The 23012-nt window shown below is 43.9% G+C and overlaps 1 protein-coding gene across 7 annotated transcripts in view; it reads left to right on the top strand.

Moving 5' to 3' along the window:
- The window catches only part of syne3 (spectrin repeat containing, nuclear envelope family member 3), a 99778-nt gene that overhangs the window by 29260 nt on the left and 47506 nt on the right, over nt 1–23012 (top strand). For 6 of the 7 annotated variants that reach the window (XM_078561930.1, XM_078561932.1, XM_078561933.1 and 3 more), the window contains 2 exons: nt 7709–8035; nt 13702–13838. In XM_078561930.1, the coding sequence (XP_078418056.1) occupies nt 7709–8035; nt 13702–13838 (464 nt within the window). The remainder of the gene's footprint in view (nt 1–7708; nt 8036–13701; nt 13839–23012) is intronic. The other variant, XM_078561936.1, reaches the window with a different exon arrangement.

A 23012-nucleotide genomic window follows, 5' to 3' on the forward strand; every position in this document is an offset into this window, starting at 1 on the left:
GAATGTTTTTGTGACAGTTTCTTGGACCAATACGTTTTGGAACCAACTAGGGATGAAGCTATTTTAGATCTAGTATTGTGTAATGAGGGAACTGGACACACTAGATACTGGCAGGATGCTTCCACTCGTGGGGGAAGACTAGAACTAGGGTGCACAGTTTAAGAATAAGAGGTTTCCCTTTTAAGACTGAAATGAGGAGAAATTCTTTCTCCAAGGGTTCTTGGTCTGTGGAATTCTCTTCCCTAGAGAGCAGTGGAGGCCGGATCATTGAATTTATTCAACGCAGAGTTAAACAGATTTTTGATGGACAAGGGAGTCAAGTGTTATGGGGGGCAAAGTAGAGTTGAGGCTACAACTAGATCAGCCATGATATTGAATGGCGGAGTAGGCTCGAGGGGCCAAGTGGCCTATTCCTCCTAAGACCTGTGTTCCTATTGTTACGATCCCAGTTGGTGTTTATACTGGACAAATCAGATCCCAGAGTGAAACCTGGCTTGGTAGATCCTAACTTTTATTTTGAAACTGTGGAGGAAAGTTACTGAACAAATTCACAGGAATCTGCTGATGAAATTTTAACACAGAATAAAACACTGATTAAACAAGAAAAATGAACTATGTTACACCAGACAAAAAAAGTTGGAAAGATCTCAATTCAAACACAAGAAAATGATTCAAATATTCGCTATTCCCTCACCCCAGCTACATCTTTGCAGGCACGTAGAATTAATAATATGCAGGGTAAGTATGCAGCACATGTGAACCAACTGGCAAACTGTGGTCAGACACACCACACTCCAAAGTAAATGACAGATGTGACCCAAGCAGATTCCATGGATTTCTCAACAACCCATCCAGACATTTGTTGCATTGTGAACCAACTAGTCTCACTGAAACTCTCTTTCTGACGAGGGTTTCCAATCTCCACATTTGAAGAACTCACCTGGGAACGCTCTTCCAACGTCGCTCCCACTTGGACGGCTTCAACAAGGACCCATTTCCAGGGTCTCAATCTTGCCTTTCGAGATTCCTTTCCCCTGGATCTTCGAGTGTTCTAGAGCTTCACCTTCCAAGCACATGTTCAGATCTTCAGCTGTGACAAGCAGACACCACTGCTCCAAAAAGGCACCTTTGCCCTTATGGCCCGCAGCACAGAGTCACCAACCTTCCGATGCGCTCTTATATCTTCTGGGCTTCTCTGGAGTCCACTTTGCTTCAAGTCTGCTACCTGCAGCTTTCTCTAACTCAGGAGCCTCTGCTCTTTTCTTTCAACTTTACTTATCAGGAATGGTTTTTGATTCCTGTCCTTGTCCCTTACCTGAGACTTCCTTCGGGGGCCTCTTTCTGTTCCCTGTCTTGGTCCCTGCCTGGGACTGTCTTATGGGACCCCTCTTTCTGTCTCACTCTTTGGTTTGGGATCTTCTCCCTGTCCCCGTCCCTCTGTCCTGCTCCCTGGGACACCTTCCTTCTAATGGCACTCCAGTTCAGGTCACCTGACCTGCAGTTTTGCACCATTTCACTTCTTTGCTTCCTTTCCTTCTGCACATGTGTGCAGGGCTGGTTTCCAGCCTAAAGATGTGAAAATGGACAAACTGTGCATGTGCGGCTATTTCCCGGCCTGTGCATGTGCGGCTGTTTCCCGGCCTGTGCATGTGCGGCTATTTCCCGGTCTGTGCATGTGCGGCTGTTTCCCAGTCTGTGCATGTGCAGCTATTTCCCAGTCTGTGCATGTGCGGCTATTTCCCAGTCTGTGCATGTGCGGCTATTTCCCGGTCTGTGCATGTGCGGCTATTTCCCGGCCTGTGCATGTGCGGCTATTTCCCGGCCTGTGCATGTGCGGCTGTTTCCCGGCCTGTGCATGTGCGGCTGTTTCCCGGCCTGTGCATGTGCGGCTGTTTCCCGGCCTGTGCATGTGCGGCTGTTTCCCGGCCTGTGCATGTGCGGCTGTTTCCCGGCCTGTGCATGTGCGGCTGTTTCCCGGCCTGTGCATGTGCGGCTGTTTCCCGGCCTGTGCATGTGCGGCTGTTTCCCGGCCTGTGCATGCGCAGAAGTTCTGAGGCCTGCCAGGAACTGTAATTCCCCAACTGTGGCTTTGATTTAAACTTAATGTAACAAACTCCAATACTTACCTTATGATCTGTATTACTAGCAAAGTATTGCCACAGCTGTACAGGGCCTTAGTAAGACCTTGGAGTACTGTACAGTTTTGTATCCTTACTTAAGAAAGGATATAATTGCATAAGAAGCAGTTAAGCAAAGGTTCACTCGATTGATCCCTGGGCTGAAGAGGTTATCTTAAGAGAAAATGTTGATAAGGTTTGGCCTATACCCATTGGAATTTAGGAGAATGAGAGGTGATCTTATTGAAACATATAAGATCTTGAGGGGACTTGACAGGGTGGATGCTGAGAGGATGGTTTCCCCTTGTTGGGTAGTATAAAACTAGGGGACAGAGTTTAAAAATTATGGGTTTCCCATTTAAGACTGAGATGAGAATTTTTTTTCTGAGGGTCGTTAGCCTGTGGAGTTCTCTACCATACAGAGCATTGGAGACTGGGTCATTGAACATATTCAAAGCTGAGTTAGATTTTTAATCGATAAGGGATTGAGGGTTATGTGGGTCAACAGGAAAGTAGAGTTGAGGCCACAATTAGATCAGTTCTGATCTTATCGAATGGCAGGGAAGGCTCAAGAGGCCAAATGGTCTGCTCCTGCTCCTGATTCTTGTGTTCTTGTGCAATTTTGATTCGTTTATCAATTATCTTCCCACTGCCCCCCCAAAAAATTCTCTATTTTTTGATTTCTTCTACTGCCATGTTTATCATGTTAATCTCCCTGAAAAATACTAGTCAATATTTCTGCACATTCAGCCATTTATTTAATTAGCCTATTTGTGCGTGAACATTTCTCTAATAATGATCATAATATGATCAAGTTCAACGTAGTATGTGCAAGAGAGAAACATGAAACCGCTGCTAAGATTGTAGATTCAGGTTAGGCTGACTTCGGTGTGATGCGACAGATACTGTCCACAATAAACAGGATAAATTTATTAATGGATAAAACAACTAAAGATCAGTGGGAGAATTTCTTCTTCTCTTTGAGTCCTCTGCCCGAAGGCAGTTATGACCCACAGCTCCACGGCCTCCACCAAGGGTAGGTCAAGGAGGCAGGTCCTGAAACTACCTCAGCCAGAACGGAGATTGAACCTCTTGCTGTTGGCACCAATCTGATCCACACTGGCCATCCGGCGAACTGAACTAACCGGCCCCCCCAAGGGATCAGAATTGCTGTGGCAACATATACTTTTATATACATGTTTTGGGCTGGAGATATGGATTGTGATGATAGAGGCTCCAATTTCTTTCCATCACATGGCTGACCAGGAACCTCTCCCTCTCTTAATGCCTGCCATTGGTGTATGTTGGAATAATTACAAGCTGATACCTGTTTGGCAGCATTATGAACACATCTTCCTTGACCATCAAGTCCTGGAGCGGGACTTGAACCCTGAGCTTCTGGCTCAGAGGCAGGGACACTACCCAGTGTGTCACAAGACCTCCTGGGAGAATTTAATGTGATTCAGATCCAGTTTATATTCCGAAAGGGCAAGAGCCCTACTTGCCAAAAAAATCAGCAATGGATAACTAAAAAGAAGAGGCAAGAGCCAAAATAAAACTATAAAAGATTGGAAAAAGGCGCATGTCACTCCACTACTGTATTTAAGGAAGGTGAGAGAGGAAACTCAGAGAGCTATAGACCAGGTAGTCTAATAACTGTTGTCAGAAAATTGCTGGAGTCTAAAGGATAAAGTGTCTGAACACCTTGAAAATTTTCAGCTGACCTGAGAGAGTCAGCATGGATTTGTAAAAGATAGGTCATGTCTGGTGAACCTGATTGAACTTTGTGAAGAGGTCTATCAGCAAGTGAGAGACAGAGCTAAGCGATCGCACAACCTACAGATCAGATCTAAGCTCTGCAGTCCTGCCACATCCAGTCATGAATGGTGGTGGACAATTAAACAACTCACTGGAGGAGGAGGCTCCAAATATCCCCATTCTCAATGATGGAGGAGCCCAGCACATTTGCTACAATCTTCAGAAGTGTTGAGTGGATGATCCATCTCGGCCTCCTGCAGTCCCCAGCATCGCAGATGCCAGTCTTCAGCCAATTCGATTCACTCCACGTGATATCAAGAAACAGCTGAAGGCACTGGATACTGCAAAGGCTATGGGCCCTGACAATGTTCTGGCAACAGTACTGAAGACTTGTGCTCCAGAACTTTCTGCGCCCATAGCCAAGCTGTCCCAATACAGTTACAACACTGACATCTACCTGGGAATGTGGAAAATTGCCCAGGTATGTCCTGGGCACAAAAAGCAGGACAAATCCAACCCAGCCAATTACTGCCCCATCAGTCTACTTTCCATCATCAGTAAAGTAATGGAAAGTGTCATCAACCGTGCTATCAAGTGGCACTGGCTTAGCAATGACATGCTCGCTGACACTCAGTTTGGGTTCCGCCAGGGCCACTCAGCTCCTGACCTCATTACAGCCTTGGTTCAAACATGAACAAAAGAGCTGAACTCCAGAGGTGAGGTGAGAGTGACTGCCCTTGACATAAAGGCTGCATTTGACTGAGTGTGGCATCAATGAGCCCTAGCAAAACTGGAGTCAATGGGAATCATGGGGAAAACTCTCCACTGGTTGGAGTCATACCTAGCACAAAGGAAGATGGTTGTGGCTGTTGGAGGTCAGTCATCTCAGCTCCAGGACATCACTGCAGGAGTTTCTCAGGACAGTGTCCTCGGCCCAACCATCTTCAGCTGCTTCATCAATGACCTTCCATCCATCATAAGGTCAGAAGTGGGGATGTTCGCTGATGATTGCACAATGTTCACCATTTGGAAATCCTCAGATACTGAAGCAGTCCATGGCCAAATGCAGCAAGTCCTGTACAATATCCAGGCTTGGGCTGACAAGTGGCGAGTAACATTCGCGCCACACGAGTGTCAGGCAATGACCATCTCCAACAAGAGAGAAACCAACCATCGCCCCTTGACATTCAATGGTTTTACCATCACTGAATCCCACACTATCAACATCCTAAGAGTTACCATTGACCAGAAACTTAACTGGACTAGCCATATAAATACTGTGGCTCCAAAAGCAGGTCAGAGGCTAGGAATCATGCGACGAGTAGCCCACCTCCTGACTCCCCAAAGCCTGTCCACCATCTACAAAGTGCAAGTTAGGAGTTTGATGGAATACTCCCCAATTGACTGTATGAGTGCAGCTCCCACAACATACAAGAAGCTTGACACCATCCAGAACAAAGCAACCCGCTTGATTGGCACCACATCCACAAACATTCACTCCCTCCACCACAGATGCACAGTAGCAGCAGTGTGTACCATCTACAAGATGTACTGCAGGAATTCACCAAGGCTCCTTCGACAGCACCAAGCCCTTGACCACTTGCACCTAGAAGGACATGGGCAGATACATGGGAACACTACCACCTGGAAGTTCCCTTCCAAGTCACTCACCATCCTGACTTGGAAATATATCGCTGTCCCTTCACTGTCGCTGGGTCAAAATGCTGGAACTCTCTCCCTAATAGCACTGTGGGTGTACCTACACCACATGGACTGCAGCAGTTCAAGAAGGCAACTCACCACCACCTTCTTGAGGGGAACTATGGATGGGCAATAAATGCTGGCCCAGCCAGCGAAGCCCACACCCCATGAATGAATTTAAAAAAAAATAGTGGATAGGAGAAATTCTCTAGCTATTATTTCTATGGGCTTGTTGTTTTTGTTGGAGCAGAGAAGACTGAGGGGCGACCTGATCGAGGTGTACAAGATTATGAGGGGCATGGACAGGGTGGATAGGAGCAGCTGTTCCCCTTAGCTGAAGGGTCAGTCACAAGGGGACACAAGTTCAAGGTGAGGGGCAGGAGGTTTAGCGGGGATGTGAGGAAAAACCTTTTTACCCAGAGGGTGGTGACGGTCTGGAATGCGCTGCCTGGGAGGGTGGTGGAGGTGGGTTGCCTCACATCCTTTAAAAAGTACCTGGATGAGCACTTTGCACATCATAACATTCAAGGCTATGGACCAAGTGCTGGTAAATGGGATTAGGTAGGTAGGTCAGGTGTTTCTCACGTGTTGGTGCAGACTCGATGGGCTGAAGGGCCTCTTCTGCACTGTGTGATTCTGTGTCTTCCAGAAGGCATTTGATAAAGTCTTTCATAAGGGACTGCTAGAAAGAAAGAAAGAGTTACATTTCATAGATTTTTATGTGCCCACAGGATGTCCCAAAGGGTTTTACAGCCAGTCAAGTACCTTTTGAAATGTAATGTAATGTGGGAAACTCCGGAACCAATTTGCTATACAGCAAACTCCCAAACAGAGGAATGTCTGTCATCTTGATGAGGGATAAATATTGGCCGGGATATCGGGGTTAACTCCGCTGCTCTTCAAAATTGTGTAGTTGCATCTTTTATGTCCACTTGAGAGGGAAGGCAGGGCTTCAGTTAAACATCTCATCTGAAAGACAACACCTCTGACAGTACCACACTCCCCCAGTACTGTACTGGAGTATCAGCCTGGCTTTTTTTTTTGTAAGCTCAAGTCCTGGAGTGGGGTTGGAAGCCACAACCTTGTGATTCAGAGGTGAGAGTACTACCCACTAAGCAGAGCTAACATTTCAGCATTGAACTTTGTGGAATTGAAGGCATATTTTTGAGCTGGTTAGGAAATTGGCTAAGTAACAGGAGACAGAATGGGCAAGTACTCTAATTGGCAGGCTGTGACTAGTGGTGTACCACAAAGATCTGTATTGGAGCCTCAACTATTCAAATTTGACCTAAAAAGGATAGAACAGAGTAGTTTCTAAAATGGTGCAAAGCTTAAAACAGTGGAGGCCCAAAGAGACTTGGGAGTCCAGGTTTGTGGATCATCAAAATGTTGTGAACAGCTCCAGGAAATATTCAAAAAGGCTAAAATGCTGGCTTTTATGTCTCGAGCACTAGAATACAGGGGGAGGGGGTGGTGCAGAAGTTTCACTTCAGCTATACAAAACTCTAGTCAGACTACTCCTAGCGTGCTATGAGGAATTTGGCAACCACATCTTTGGAATGATATATTGATATTTGCGGGAGTGCAGCGTAGATTTACCAGAATGAGACCTGGACTCCAAAGGTTAAGCTACAAGGAGAGATTGAACAAACTAGTGTTGTACTCCCTGGAATTTAGAAGGTTAAGTGATGTTTAAGTGTTCAAGATATTAAGAGGAACAAAGAGTATAGGTAGAGACTATTTCTGCTGATTGCGTAGTCTGGGATGAGGGGGGATTGTCAAAAATTAGAGCAGACTTTACAGAGTGAAATTAAAAAAAACTCTTCTACACACAAAGGGTAGAAGAAGTTTAGAACTCTTCTGCAAATAGGAGATAATGCTCAATCAGTGATCAATTTTAAATCTGAGATTGATAGGTTTTTGTTTGCCAATAGTAGGTATGTGGAGTTAGGTTGCAAATCAACCATGATCTAACTGAATGGTGGAACACGCTCAAGGGGCTAAATGGCCACCTCCTGTTCCTGTGATCCTACTCTGGGAGTGAAGTTATGAGCTGCAACCTCCAAACTCTGAGACTTTGTCCTACAGATGCTTTGATTAACCTGGACTAACCTTCATTCCTCCATTGACAGGAGCTGAGCGATGCAGTCAGCAGCAAGGAGGGAGAGCTGAACAATCTGCAGGCTCAGGCAAAGGCTGTAATACACAACACGTCTCCCATGGGTGCTGAGCACATCACCAGAGACCTAGAGGAGCTGAGGAGTGACTGGGATAATCTGAGACTGAAGTGTAAGCAGGATCAGGGGCCACTGGAGCTTGGACTCCATTCTGTGCTGGAATTCCAGTCCAGGGCTGAGCAGCTGGAGAAAGAAGTTGCCGAGTTACAGGACCGGCTACGTAGCCTGGATATGCAGCCTCCAGATGAGAATGAGCTAGAAACTGCATGGCGTAAATGCCTGGTAAGTCGGAAATGAAATCATAGAATCATAAAATGACTACGACAAAGGAGTAAGTCATTGGGTCTATCATGTCCACGCTTGCTCTTTGCTAGAGCAACTCAGCTCGTCTCACTGACCCACCCTTTTTCCAAGGGCCTGCAAATTTCTTCTCTTCAGATAATTATCCAATTTATTTTGAAAGTCACAATTGAATCTGCCTCCGTCACACTCTCGGGTAGTACATTCAAAATCCTAAGTACATGCTGCCTTTAAAAAAAAAGTTTTTCCTCATCACCTTTGGTTCTTTTGCCTTTCTCCTTGAATCGGTGCCATTTGTTTCTCAACCCTCCTGCTAATGGGAACAGTTTCTTTTTATCTACTCCATCCAAAACACTCGTGATTTTGAACACCTCTATCAAATCTCCTCAACCTTCTCTATAAGAACTCAAGCTCCTTCAATCTATCCACATACCTGAAGCCTCTCATCCCTTGGATTCATTCTCATAAATCTTTTTTGCACCCAAATGTGGTGGCCAGAGCTAGACACAGTACTCTAGTTGAGACCAAACCAGTATTTAATAAAGGTTCACTGTCACTTCCTTGCTTTTGTACTCTATGCCTCTGTTTATAAAGCCCAGGATCCCGCCAGCCTATTTCACCACTTTCTCAACCTGCCTTTCCACCTTGAACAATTTGTGCACACGTGTCCCCAGGTGTCTCTGGCTCTGTATCCACTTTAGAATTATATCCTTTATATCTTGCCTCTCCTCATTCTTCGTACCAAAATATATCACTTCACACTTCTCGGCATTAAATGTCATCTGCCACATGTTTACCCATTCTACCAGCCTATGTCCTCTATCATTCTCACAGTTCACAATACTTCCAAATTTTGTGTCATCTGAACAATGAAATTGTGCATTGTACAATCAAGTCGAGGTCATTAATTGGATCAAGAAAAGCAGTGGTCCAAGCGCTGACCCCCTTGATTATCTCCTTCCAGTCTGAGAAACAACTGCTCACCACTACTTCCTGTTTTCTGTTACTGAGCCAACTTCTTTCTACCTTTTCTCAGCCCTGATGAAAGCAGCATCCTGTTAAGAAGGAAAATGCTATGTTGGCCTTCATTGCAAGAGGATTTGAGTACAGGAGCAAGGATGTCTATCTTACTGCAGATGTACAGGACCTTGGTGAGACCACAACTGGAGTAGTATGCGCAGTTCTGGTCTCCTTACCGAAGAAAGGATATACTTGCCATGGAGGGAGTGCAGTGAAGGTTCATCAGACTGATTCCTGGGTTGGCAGGATCGTCGTATAAGGAGAGATTAGGTTGATGAGATCTATATTCAATGGAGTTTAGAAGAATGAGGAGGGATCTCATTGAAACGTATAAAATTCTAACAGGACTAGACAGGGTAGATGCAGGAAGGATGTTCCCGATGGTGGGGGAGTCCAGAACCAGGGGTCACAGCCTGAGGATATGGGGTAGACCATTTAGGACTGAGATGAGGAGAAATTTCTTCACCCAGAGAGCGGTGAGCCTGTGGAATTCGCTACTACAGAAAGTAGTTGAGGCCAAAACATTGTATGTTTTCAAGAAGGAGTTAGATATAGCTCTTGGGGCAAAAGGGATCAAAGGATATGGGGAGAAAGTGAGAGCAGGCCATTGAGTTGGATGATCAGCCATGATCATAATGAATGGCGGAGCAGGCTCGAAGGGCCAAATGGCCTACTCCTGCTCCTAGTTTCTATGTTTCTATGAAAGTTCCCAGACCTGAAACATTTTCTCTTTCTCCACAGATGTTGCCAGACTTGCTGAGTGTTTCCAGCATTTGCAGTTTTTATTTCAGATTTCCAGCAACCCCAGTACTTTGCTTTTGTATTGATTCCCAAGATCCTGGCTCCCCAGTACTGATCCTGAGTGGGATCACACTCACTATCTCCTTCCATAGTGCACAAATGCATGAAGCATAAGAGTTATAAATGTTTTTTTAAAATGTGGCTGCACAGCAATGTACACGGGCATCCAAAGCAAAATTTGAAGTTGTTAATTTGTGGCAAGGAGCCAGATGTAGCAGGAAAAGCAGAAACATAGCAACATTTAAAATAAAACAGGATTGACAACTCAATATTTCAGGATATGAGGTATTCAGAAAGGATATGAAAACAAGAAGGGTGGATGGGAAAGCTGTGCAAATTAGAGACAGTATTATGGCAGTTCAAAAAAGGGACATAAAGAGCATTGAGGTCAAAAATCTATATGGATTGAGGCAGAAGAAAAGGGATTGTAACTAATAATGGAAGGAAAGTGGAGCAAGAAATATGTAGTCAAATTTATGAAATTAGTAAAAGCAAATTAAAAATTATTATGGGAGATTTCAACTACTCCAAATAACCTGGCAAGCAGAGGCAGGAAAAGTGACTGAACCTTTTACAGTGTATCCAGGACTCCTTTCTCACTCAATACATCAGGCAACAGGAAAAAATAAACCACTGTTGGATTAAAGAATGGGAATTGACCAGAGCAGAAAAGTGAAGCAAGTGTGGAGGAACATACAGGCAATAATGATAACATAACAAGATTTAAGACAATGGGGATGATAGCAAACAAGTAATGTTGGTGGACTAGTAATCCCAGGGACTGGACTAATGCTTCAATCACATGAGTTCAAATGCCACCAAGGCCTCAGGGGGAATTTAAATTCAATTAATTAAATTATAATAAAATGTTAAATCTCATCAATAATGGTGAAACTACCAGATTGTGGTAAATACCCATCTGGTTCACTAATGTCCTTCAGGAAGAAAATCTGCTATCCTTGCCTGACCTCGACTACATGTGACCCAAGACCCATAGCGATGTGCTTGACTTTTAACTGATCTCTAAAATAGCTGAGCAAGCCACTCAGTTGTATCAATCCATAACAGAAAGAAGCACCATGAGTATACCTACACCACCACATGGACTGCAACAGTTCAGGAAGATGGCTCACCACCACCTTCTCAAGGGTGGTTAACATGTGCAATAAATGCTGGCCTTGTTCAAGAACAAAAGAAAAATGATTTAGAAAGACAAAGACCAAAGTAATTTTATGGAGCTGAGAATAGAACTGGGGAAGATAAAGCAGAAAAAATAATGACAAAAGAGTGTGAAATATCTAAGAAGGTAATCATTGGACTCAGGAGAAATATATTCTGCTAAACCAAAAGTACAAACTAGCCAACAAAGAAACATCATGGATGAATAAAGAGATGAGGCAAAATTCAAACAAAATAAAAAGGCATACTCTGAGTAAATAGACAACGAACAAGAAAAAGAGTATATCAAAAGAGTAGGAAAGAAGTGAATAAAAGCAATTAGGAAATCAAAGAGGGACTACAAAATTAAATCATGAAAGAAAAAGAAATAGAGAGAAGTGTAAGTGTGAGTTAAAGACAGAGCATTGTCAAGGACAAAAAAACTTCTCACCCAGAGCAGCATGGTTTAATAAGGGACAACCACGATGGGTTGTTAAAGGCAAATTGTACCTGACTAACTTGATTAAATTTTTCAAAGTTGCGCAAGGGTTAATGTGGTAGTGTAATAGATGATGTACATATGGACTTTCAAAAGGAATTTGAACCTCTATTGACTTGATGGAAAATAGAAGTGCATGGGATTAAAGGGATGCTGATAACTTGGTATGTAATTGGCTGAAGGACAGGAGGCAGAGAGTGGTGGTGAATGGGTGTTTCTGACTGCAGAGATGTGTGAAATCATTGAAATAAAATCATAGGATAGTGCAGCACAGAAGGAGGCCAAAAGGCCCATCGAGTCTGTGCTGGCTCTTTTGAAGAAAAATTCTGTTAGTCCCTCTTCCCCATTCTTTCCCCAAATCCCTGAAATCCATTCTTCCTCAGCTGTTTATCCATTTCCCTTTTTGAAAGTTACAAATGAAACTTTCTACCACCTATCAGGCAGTGCATTATAAATTCTAAACACTTGTTGGATAGAAAGGTTGTCCTCAAGTGACCTGTTATACACTATACCTCTATTTACAAAGCCCAGGATCCCATATGCTTTGTCAACTGCTTTGTTTTAGTGGGGTTCCCCAGAGGTCAGTATTAGGACCATTGCTTTTCTTGTTTTTTATAAATATAAAACAAAATGACCTGAACTTTGGTGTACAATTTGGAGTACAATTTCAAAATTTGCAGATGATTGAATTGAAAAAGTTTCCTAAGGTTTACTTATTTAAAATCAACTTTTGTCACGGACAAGGGCCAAATTGAGGCAAGCTTTACAATACCAAGCAAAATACCAAAAGATGGTAGAACGAAAAGAATAGAATAACAAAAGTACTCATCATCAGATTAGAGTCAGAGTCATTTCTGGCACAGGAGGAGGCCATTCGGCCCATCGAGTCCATCCCCGACCTCTGTGGAGCAGAGAAGTCAATCCCACTCCCCAGCCTGATCCCCATATCCCTGCAGGTTTATTTCCTTTAAGTGCCCATCCAATTTCCTTTTGAAATCATTGTGTCCCCTTCCACCACTCATGTGGGCAGCGAGTTGCAGGTCATTACCACTTGTTGTGTAAAAAAGTTTCTCCTCGCATTCCCCCTGCAGCTCTTGCCCAAAACCTTAAATTTGTGTCCCCTAGACCTTGTACCATCAGCTAATAGGAACAGCTTTTCCTCGTCTACCTTGTCTAAGCCTGTCATAATCTTGTACACCTACTTCATTCCCGGAACAATGCTGATAAATCTCCTCCGCACCCTCTCAAGGACCCTCACATCCTTCCTAAAGTGTAGTGACCAGAACTAGATGCAATACCCAAGTTGGGGCCTTACCAGAGCTTCATAAAGGTTCAGCATGACTTCCCTGCTTTTGTACTCAATGCCTCTACTTAGGAAGCCCATGATCCCTTATGCTCTGCTAGCTGTTCTTTCATTATATCCTGCCACCTTCAAAGATCGATGTTCTTGCACCCCCAGGTCCTTTTCTTCCAGTAAATTCTAGAACTGTGCCATTAAGTCTGTGTTGCCTCTCCCTATCCCTTCCGCCAAAGTGCATTGCCTCACACTTCTCTGTATTAAATTCCATCTGCCTCTTGTCTGCCCGTTCTGCTAGCCTATCTGTGTCCTGTTGCAGACAATTTGTGTCATCTGCACTCTGCCACTCCTCCATGTTTGGTATCATCAGCAAATTTTTAAGTCTTGCTCTGTATTTCAATACCCAATTCATTCATATATATATATATATATATATATATCAAAAAAAGCAGTGAAGCTTGCACTGACCCTTGGGAACCCCCTGTCTACTATCCTCCAACCTGAAAAACAACAATTTCCCACAACTCACTGTTTCTGTCCTTAAACCAATTTTTAAACCTAATTAAACACTGACCCTCCTATTCCATGTATTTCAGTTTTGTTAACCAGCCTTTTATGTGGTACTTTACGGGGGAAAAGCTGGGGTGTAGGACCAAATTGGCCATTCTGCATATTCCTGAGGTTGAGCAGTCCTTGCAACTTGCCAAACCTCTATTTCCAGACTCCATTTTGAAGACTGTTCCCTGTGCTGAAGTTCAAAATCAGCAAAATATATCTCGAGAACAAAAGTGGAGCCCACAATGAAGTTGGGCTACACCACCCGAAGCCTTCTCCAACCTCAGCAACACTTTTGTACCTAACTCTTTGTTTCAGATCGCCAGGTCTTCAATTTTAGCGGAGGAGCCAAAAGTGGAAGAGTTTCAGCATAAACTGAAAGAACTTTGCAGATTCTCTCAGAATGAAGAACGGCTCTCTGACAAAGTCCTGAATGTCATTCAAGAGTATAAAAGGTAATGGCACACTTTGGTCCCAAGTGTTCAACATACAAATGCACTGCTCTTTGATGAATATTCATCGTGCTTTTGTGGCTCTCTGAAGGGCCTATTCATTTTGTTCCACTTCTCCACCTTTTTCACAAAATCCCCTTCACCTTTTTCCTCGTTCAAATATTTATCCACTTCTGTTTTTTAAAAAAAGCTATGCTGCATTCAGCTTCCCCTGCTGTGGGGTGGGGTGAGGGTATGGAATTCCGTGTCCGAACATCGTCAGTGTTCAGTACATTTTCTCAGCTATTGCTTTATTCTGTTTGATGATACCAACCTGCCCAGCAGTGGCATCCATTTTTTGGCTATTTCTGTGTTATAAAAACCCGTCATAATAAGTCTGTACTTGTAACTAAAGACTCTCATGTATGGGCTATCTCAGTGAATCTCTCCTGCACCCTCTCCATGGCCTTAACCTACCACCTAAAATAAAACATCCAAACTGAACATTTGATTCCAATAGTGAACTAACTAATTATTTATATGGGTTTAGTGTTGGTTCTTTGCTGTAGTACCCTGTGCCCCAATTTGTGAAGTTTTGGACCCTATGTACCTTTTATTTAACAATTTTATCCACTTCTCTTCTCGTGTGTAAAGATTTGTGTCGTTGAACAATTAAGGCTCTCTACTCTTACTATTTAGCGTATGGCGTATCATATTTTCTTTAAAATATTGCCTCATATTTCTCTGCACTGAGTTCCATAAGAATAAAAGTAATAGGAACAGGAATAGCCATATGCCACCTTAAGCCTTTCTTTACCATTTAATACAATCATGGCTGATCTTCAGCTCAACTCCATTTGACTGCCTGCTAACCAATATGCCTTGACTCCCTTAGAGATCAAAAACCTATCTAATGCTGCCTTCAATATACTATTCTCTATCCTATGGGAGAATAGTATATTCAAAGCAGGGATTGATACCCTATGGGATAGAGAATTCCCATAACCCTTTGAGTAAAGAAACTCATCTTGGTTCTGAATGACCGATGTTGTATCCCGATGCTGTGCCCTCATATTCTATGTTCCCTAGCCAGGGAACTTCAGAGAGTGTAGGCCCAATTTACTTAGCCCACCATTATAGGGCAACGCTCTCATCCCAGGGACCAATTAAGTTAATGTTTGCTGCACTGCCTCTAGTGCAAGAATATCATTCCTTAGATTGGAGACTCAAATTGGAGCAGGCTCAAGGGGCTGAATGACCTGCTTCTGTTCCTTTTTGGTAGGTTCAAGTTGTGCACAGTATTCGACGTGCGATCTCACCAAAGCCATGTACAATTGTAGCAAGACGTCCTTTTTCTTATACTCCTTTCAATAAAAGCCAACGTGCCAATTGCCTTCCTAACTATTTGCTGTACTTGCATTCTAACTTTCTGCGTTTCTTGTTCGAGTGCACCCAAGTCTCAACATTTGATTCACACTTGTTAAAAAAATATTCACCTTTTCTATTCTTAGTATTGAAATAAATAATATCACACTTGTCCACCTTCTACTCCATTTGGCACCTTGTTGCCCACTTATTTAACCAGTCCATATCTCTGCAGCCTCTTTGTCGTCCTCACAGCTTGCATTCCCACCTATCATCAGAAAACTTGGAACATGTTGCCCTGAGTCTCTTGGTCTAAGCCATTAATATCGATTGTAAATATCTGAGGCCCCAGCACTGATCCTTGCACAACTCTGCTAATTATGACCTGTCAACTTGAAAATGCCCTGTTTATCACGATATACTGCCTTCTGCACATTAAACAATCCTGCATCCATGATGATATATTATCCTGAACTCCTTGAGCACTTAATTTGCATATTAACCTTTTTTTGTGACACCTTATCAAATGCCTTTTGGAACTCCAAATATACTACATCTACTGTCTCGTCTTTATCTACCCTACTAGTTACATCCACTAATAAATTTGTCAAACATGATTTCCCTTTTGTAAAAGCATATTGACTCTGTCTGATCAAGCTTTGATCCAAGTACTTTGTTAAGACTTGCTTAATAATAGATTTGAGCATTTTCTTGACGATTGATGTTGGGTTAACTGGCCTATTTTCTCTCTCCCTCCTTTGTTGAATGGCGAAGTTATGTTTGCTAACTTTCAATCTATTGGGATTGCTCTAGGATCAAGAGAATTGTGGAAAATTATAACCACTACATCCACTATCCCTGCTGCTACCTCTTTTAGAACTGTAGAATATATGGGAACATTGGAACAGGAGTAGGCAATTCAGCCCATCGAGCATTAGATCATGTCTGATTATCTACCTCAACACCACTTTCCCACGCTATCCCCATATCCCTTGATGTCATTAGTCTCCAGAAACCTTATTGATTTCTGTCTTGCGTATGCTCAATGACTGAGCTTCCACAACCCCCTCGGGTAGAGAATTTCAAAGATTCACCACACATCTGAGTGAAGAAAGTCCTCCTCATCTCAGCCTTAAATGGCCTACCCCTTATCCTGAGATTATGTCCCCTGGTTTTAGACTCACCAGCCAGGGGGAAACATCTTATCTACATCCACCCTGTCATGCCATGGAAGAATTTTGTAACTTTCAATGAGATCACCTCATTCAGAATTGTACTCGAATGCAATCTGTAACCTCATGGCTGGGCATATCCCCCACTCTACCATTACCATCAAGCCAAGGGGTCAACCCTGGTTCAATGAAGAGTGCAGGAGGGCATGCCAGGAACAACACCAGGCATAGCTAAAAATGAGGTGTCAACCTGGTGAAGCTATAACACAGGACTACTTGAGTGCCAAACAGCATAAGCAGCAAGTGAAAGACAGAATTAAGCGATCCCACAACCAATGGATCAGATTAAGCTCTGCAGACCTGCCACATCCAGTCATGAATGGTGGTGAACAATTAAACAACTCACTGAAGGAGGAGGCTCCACAAATATCCAAATCCTCAATGATGGAGGAGCCCAGCACATCAGTGCAAAAGATAAGGCTGAAGCATTTGCTACAATCTTCAGCCAGAAGTGCCAAGTGGATGATCCATCTCGGCCTCCAGCATCGCAGATGCCAGTCTTCAGCCAATTCGATCCACTCCACGTGATATCAAAAAACAGCTGAAGGCACTGGATAGTGCAAAGGCTATGGGGCCTGTCAATATTTCGGCAGTAGTACTGGAAACTTGTGCTCCAGAACTTGCCACGCCCCTAGCCAAGCTGTTCCAGTACAGCTACAACACTGGCATTTAGCCAGCTATGTGGAAAATTGCCCAGGTATGTCCTGTACACAAAAAGCAGGACAAGTCCAACCCGGCCAATTACCGCCCCATTAGTCTACTCTCCATCATCGGTAAAGTAATGGAAGGGGCTATCAACAATGCTATCAAGCGGCACTTGCTTAGCAATAACCTGCTCACTGACGCCCAGTTTGGGATCCACCAGGTCCACTCAGCTCCTGAACATACAAGTTCAGGTAATCGGGAAGGCAAATGGAATGTTGACCTTTACTTCAAAGGGAATGGAGCATAAAAATAGCGAAGTCATGCTAAAACTATACAAGGCATTTGTGGACCACACCTAGAATGTTGTGAACAGTTTTGGTCCTCTTACCTAAGGAAAGATATACTGGCATTGGAGGCAGTCCAAAGAAGGTTCATTAGGTTGATCTCGGGTATGGATGGATTTTCTTATGAGAGTAGGTTGAGCCTGTAGTCATTGAAGTTTAGAAGAATGAGAGGCAACTTTATTGAAACCTATAAGAGTCTTAGGGGGCTTGACCAGGTAGATGCTGAGAGGTTGTTTCCCCTTATGGGAGAGTCTAGGACCAGAGGGCATAATCTCAGAGTAAGGGGGCACCCATTTAAGATAGAGATGAGGAGAAATTTCTTCTGAGGGTACTGAATCTGTGGAATTCTTTACTGGCTGCGACAGACAGATTTTTAATCAGTAAGGGTTATGGGGAAAAGGCAGGAAAGCAGAGTTGAGGATTATCTGATCAGCCGTGATCTCATTGAATGGCGGAGCAGACTCGATGGGCCGAATGGCCTATTTCTGCTCTTACGTCTTATGGTCTTAAATATATCACTGTTCCTTCACTGTTGCTGGGTCAAAATCCTGGAACTCCCTCTCTAATAGGACTGTGGGTGTATCTACACCGCATGGCCTGCAGGGTTCAAGAAGGTGGCCCTCCAGCACCTTCTAAAAGCTAATTAGGCATTGCTGATCTGTTCTGTTGAAGGGTCATGAGGACTCGAAGCGTCGATTTTGTTCTTCTCCGCCGATGCTGCCGGACCTGCTGAGTTTTTCCAGGTATTTCTGTTTTTGTTGCTGATAAATGCTGGCCTAGCCAGCAATGCCCCTCCCCCTCCACCACCCCTCTACCATTCCCCGCCCCTCCGCCACCCCTCTATAAGATTACTAATTAACCCTGCTTCATAACACAATACTAGGCCTAAATAGCTTTATCCCTAGTTGCTTCCACAAGCCATTGTTCTAGGAAGAACATTGTTCTGATATCATTTTAAAACTCATTATTCAGGGTGCCTTTGCAAGTTTGATTTGTCCAGACTGGAGGAAGTTAAAATCCTCCACAATTATTACATTGCCTTTGTCACAAGATCCAATTATTTCTGTCACTCAGCATAAGTATTGTTAGGGGGCCTTTAAACCACCAGTATGTTCTGATGCTTGCTACTCCTAATCTCCATCTGTACTGATTCTACTTCCTGAACTTCTGATCAAAGATCCTTTCTCACTAATGTCCTTATATCATCCTTTATTATCAGGGCAGACCCTCCTCCTTTTCCATTTTGTCTGTTTTTTCAAAATGTGTACCCAGGAATATTTTTTCCCAGCTTTGCTCACCTTGTAATCATGTCTCTATAAAGGTGATTGCATCAAACCTGTTTATCTCTATTTGTGCTTCTAATTCATCTATTGCTGAAAAGTGCCCAGTCTACCTCAGATTACCCTGGAAGGACAATGTATCTCAAAAATTTGAGCAACAGGTGAAGCTCTTTCACGCTCCTACTACGCAGGAGCAACACGAGTGGTATTCGCCACTAACACACGAACATACGAATTAGGAGCAGGAGTAGGCCACTCGGCCCCTCGAGCCTGCTCTGCCATTCAATAAGATCATGGCAGATCTGATTGTAACCTCATTCTTGCCTACCCCCAATAACCTTTCACCCACAAACAGGAAGCTGCCGTCAAGCCAGAAAGATGTTCTGCCTATCACACAAATGAGTAGTGTGGTATAGGAATTTCAGTGCCAGTGTGATGCTGGGTATGTAGGCCATACATCCCAAAGACTGGCAGATCGTATCAAACAGCATGTCCCAACCGCTGTTCGCAACGGGTAGGATACAGACTGTACCCAGCCAGCCCATGCTTACAAAACTCAAAACACAGTGTCCAACATTAGATGTGATTCCACGATTGGACAACATTTGCTAAATAATCCTCAATGTGCTAAGAATTATGCTGACAACCAATTTAAGATTGTCAGTCGGGCTTGCAGTGTGGGGCGTTTGGGTGTGCTGGAAGCTACATCTATTAATACACGGTCCTGTTCTTTGCAGACAGAAAGAACATTTACGTAGATTGTACCTGTTTCAACTAAACAAAATAAGTGACAGCCATTCGCAGACTCTTTCCTCAGGGCAATGCCTTGACCAATCAGGGTCAAGCTACCTGGTTAAAATTTCCAATTTCCACCCGTTTATCACCTTCACATGGTCCATCTCCGACACTTCCCTTCCCTTCCTTGACCTCTCTTTATCAATTTCTGGTGATAGACTGTCCACCAATATCCATTACAAGCCCACCGACTCCCACAGCTACCTCGACTATAGCTCCTCACACCCTGCTTTCTATAGGACTCTATCCCATTCTCTCCATTCCTTCACCTCCGTCGCATCTGTTCTATTGATGCCACTTTCCAAAACGACGTTTCTGTCATGTCTGTCTTCCTTCCTTAACCGAGGTTTCCCACTCACTGTGGTTGACAGGGCCCTCAACCATGTCTGGCCCATCTCCCCTGCCTTTGCCCTCACACCTTCCTCTCCCTCCCAGAACCATGATAGGGCCCCCCTTGTCCTCACTTTTCACCCCACCAGCCTCCACATTCAAAGGATCATCCTCCGCCATTTCCGCCAACTCCAGCATGATGCCACCACCAAACACATCTTCCCTTCACCACCACCCCCAATGGCATTCCGTAGGGACCCAGCCCACTTCTCCATCACTCCCAACAACTCATCCCCCTCCCACGGCACCATCCCATGCAACCGCAGAAGTTGCAACACTTGCCCCTTTATCTCCTCCCTCCTCACCGTCCAAGGGTCCAAACGCTTCTTTCAGGTGAAGCAGCGCTTCACTTGCGCCTCCTTCAATGGGGCTACTGCATTCGCTGCTCCCAGTGTGGTCTCCTCTACATTAGAGAGACCAAACGCAGACTGGGTGACCGCTTTGCGGAACACCTTCGGTCTGTTTGCAAGCATGACCCAGACCTTCCTGCCGCTTGCCATTTCAACACTCCACCCTGCTTTCATGCCCACATGTCCGTCCTTGGCCTGCTGCAATGTTTCATGAAAGCCCAACGCAAACTGGAGGAACAGCACCTCATCTTCCGATTAGGCACTTTACAGCCTTCCGGACTGAATATTGAGTTCAACAACTTCAGACCATGAGCTCTCTCCTCCATCCCCACCCCTTTTTTATCCCCTTTTTTCAATATTCGTTTTTATTTTTTCAATGTTTATTTTATATCCACTTATTTTTTTTATTTATTTTCATTTTTATTTATTGTTTTACCCCCAGTTTTCATCCTATTTTCGATCGTTTTTTCCCAACACCGTCCCCTCTCCCCACCCCCACAAGGGCCATCTGTCACGTGTTCATGTTGTTCTTTCCAGAGTGCTTACCCTTGCCCTGCTATTATCACATTCTGCTTTCTTACCTTAATGCCACCATCAGTACCACCTTTAGCCAGTACCACTACCATTAACACCCCTTTGCCCTTTTGTTCATGACATCTTTGTCAATCTCTCCTTTGCCCCCACCTATCGCTGGCCTTCTATCAAGCTTCACCTGCTCCACCCCATTAAACAGTATAAATTTCATCACATTTTTACTTCTCTTTAGCTTTGAAGAAGAGTCATATGGACATGAAACATTGGCTTTGTTTTTCCTTCCACAGATGCTGTCAGACTGACAGATTTCCAGCATTTTCTGTTTTTGTTTTAAATTTCAAACAAAGCCTGGAAGTTAACTGTCAGTCACCATCACTGGTGCATTCTCCATGCCAATCAGAGTTCGCTTGCCAACCAATCAACACTCTTGTCATACTGAATAAATTGTTGTTTTCCCCTTATATTGGTATTCTTGTGAGTGTCCTGATGAGTGCAAGACAAAAAGCTTAGACATGTCTCCTTTTTCAGCAATGCTCAAATTCTGTGCCACCAAATGTCTATGCTCCATTATGGACTTGGCACATAATCTAGCTGAGAATTCGGTGCAGTGCTGATGAGAGTGCAGCATCTTTCAAATAAGCCATCAAGTCTTTCTGCTTGGGTGGTGCAAAAGGTCGTTTGGTGCTTGTACAAGAGGAGTAGAAAGTTCTCCCACTGTCCTTGCCAAAACGGGTCCCTGAAGCAATGCTAACAAAATCAGACAACCTGATCATAGAGAGCTTGACATTATGGCACAGAAGGAGGCCATTCCACTGAGTTCATGCTGGTTCTACGTAGAGTCAATCCACTCAATCCCATTCCCTGCTCTATCCACATAGCCCTGTAATTTTTTTACCTGAACTGCCTATCTGATTTCCTTTTGAAATCATGGTCCTGGAATAGGAATTTGTGGGTCATGAATTTAAATCCCATGATGGCAAATGTTAAAATTTAATTAAATAAATCTGATGGTCTGGAACATTCTGCTGCATTGCAACAAAAACCCCACAAGTTTATCGACATCCTTCAGGGAAGAGAACCAGCAGACACATCTCTTTCTGGCTTACACGTGTCTCCGTTTCGAAATTACATAAGAAAAACATATGAATTGGGAGCAGAAGTAGCCAATTTGGCCTCTCAAACCTGCTCTGCTATTCAATAAGATCATGGCTGACCTGATTGTGGCCTCATCGCCATTTTCCTGCCTGCCCCCAATACCCTTTGACTCCCTTGTTAGTCAAGAATCTTTCTACCTCTGCCTTAAAAATATTCCATGACACTGCCTCTGCCTCCTCTATGGAAGCAAGTTCTGCAGACACATGATCCTCGGAGAAAAAGTTTCTCCTTACCTACATCTTAAAGGGGGGACCCCTTATTTTTAACTGTGTCCCCTAGTTCTGGTCTTTCCCACAAGGGGGAACACCCTTTCAGAATCCACCCTGTCAAATCCCCTCAGGATCTTATTGTTTTAATCAAGATCACCTCTCATTCTTCCTGTCAAACCTTTCCTCATAAGATAACCCCCTCACCTCAGGAATGAGTCGAATGAACCTTCTCTGAACTTCTAATGCAATTATGTGCTTTCTTAAATCAGGAGACCAAAACTGTACACAATAATCTAGATATGGTCTCACCATTGACCCTATAATGTGACCAAGTAAATAGCTCTGTTCAGCTCACTCTGCTGCTTCTCCTTTTCTGTGACAACCAAGCTCCTGTACCTCAGCACTTTAAAGGCTCTAATCAAAGCCAGAAATTACCATGATGCTCTAAATCTTTCTCATCAACCTTAGAGGGATTCCTGACTGGGGCAGAGATGGCATCATATCGAAAAGAAGTGTCTTTATAGATAACACTTGGTCCATGTGATCACCTGGTCTGGTTCCATCTCCTCTCCGGTGTTGTTCAGCAGTGCTGGCACTGTTGTTGCCTGATTCCACTCCAAGTCCTGAAGAAGACTGTTGTTAGTCTGGGCTTCTGGCAGGGAGGATTGAGAGAATAACTTACTTGACCTTGGTGTTTACCTGATGCAGATGCACCTATCCATGATGGCAGTGGCAGGAATGACCACTGCACAGTCCTTTTGAAAATCAAGTTCTGGTTTCTGAGGGCACTCCACCATGTGTGGCATTACCACTGTGCTAAGTGACATTGCTCAAGAACAGAAAATTGTCATGGTCTAACAGCTGATTGCAGCCACTGGATGGTGCTGTGCAGCAAGTAC

This window comes from Cetorhinus maximus, chromosome 18 (genome assembly GCF_964194155.1).
Source record: "Cetorhinus maximus chromosome 18, sCetMax3.hap1.1, whole genome shotgun sequence".
NCBI classification, from domain to species: Eukaryota; Metazoa; Chordata; class Chondrichthyes; order Lamniformes; family Cetorhinidae; genus Cetorhinus; species Cetorhinus maximus.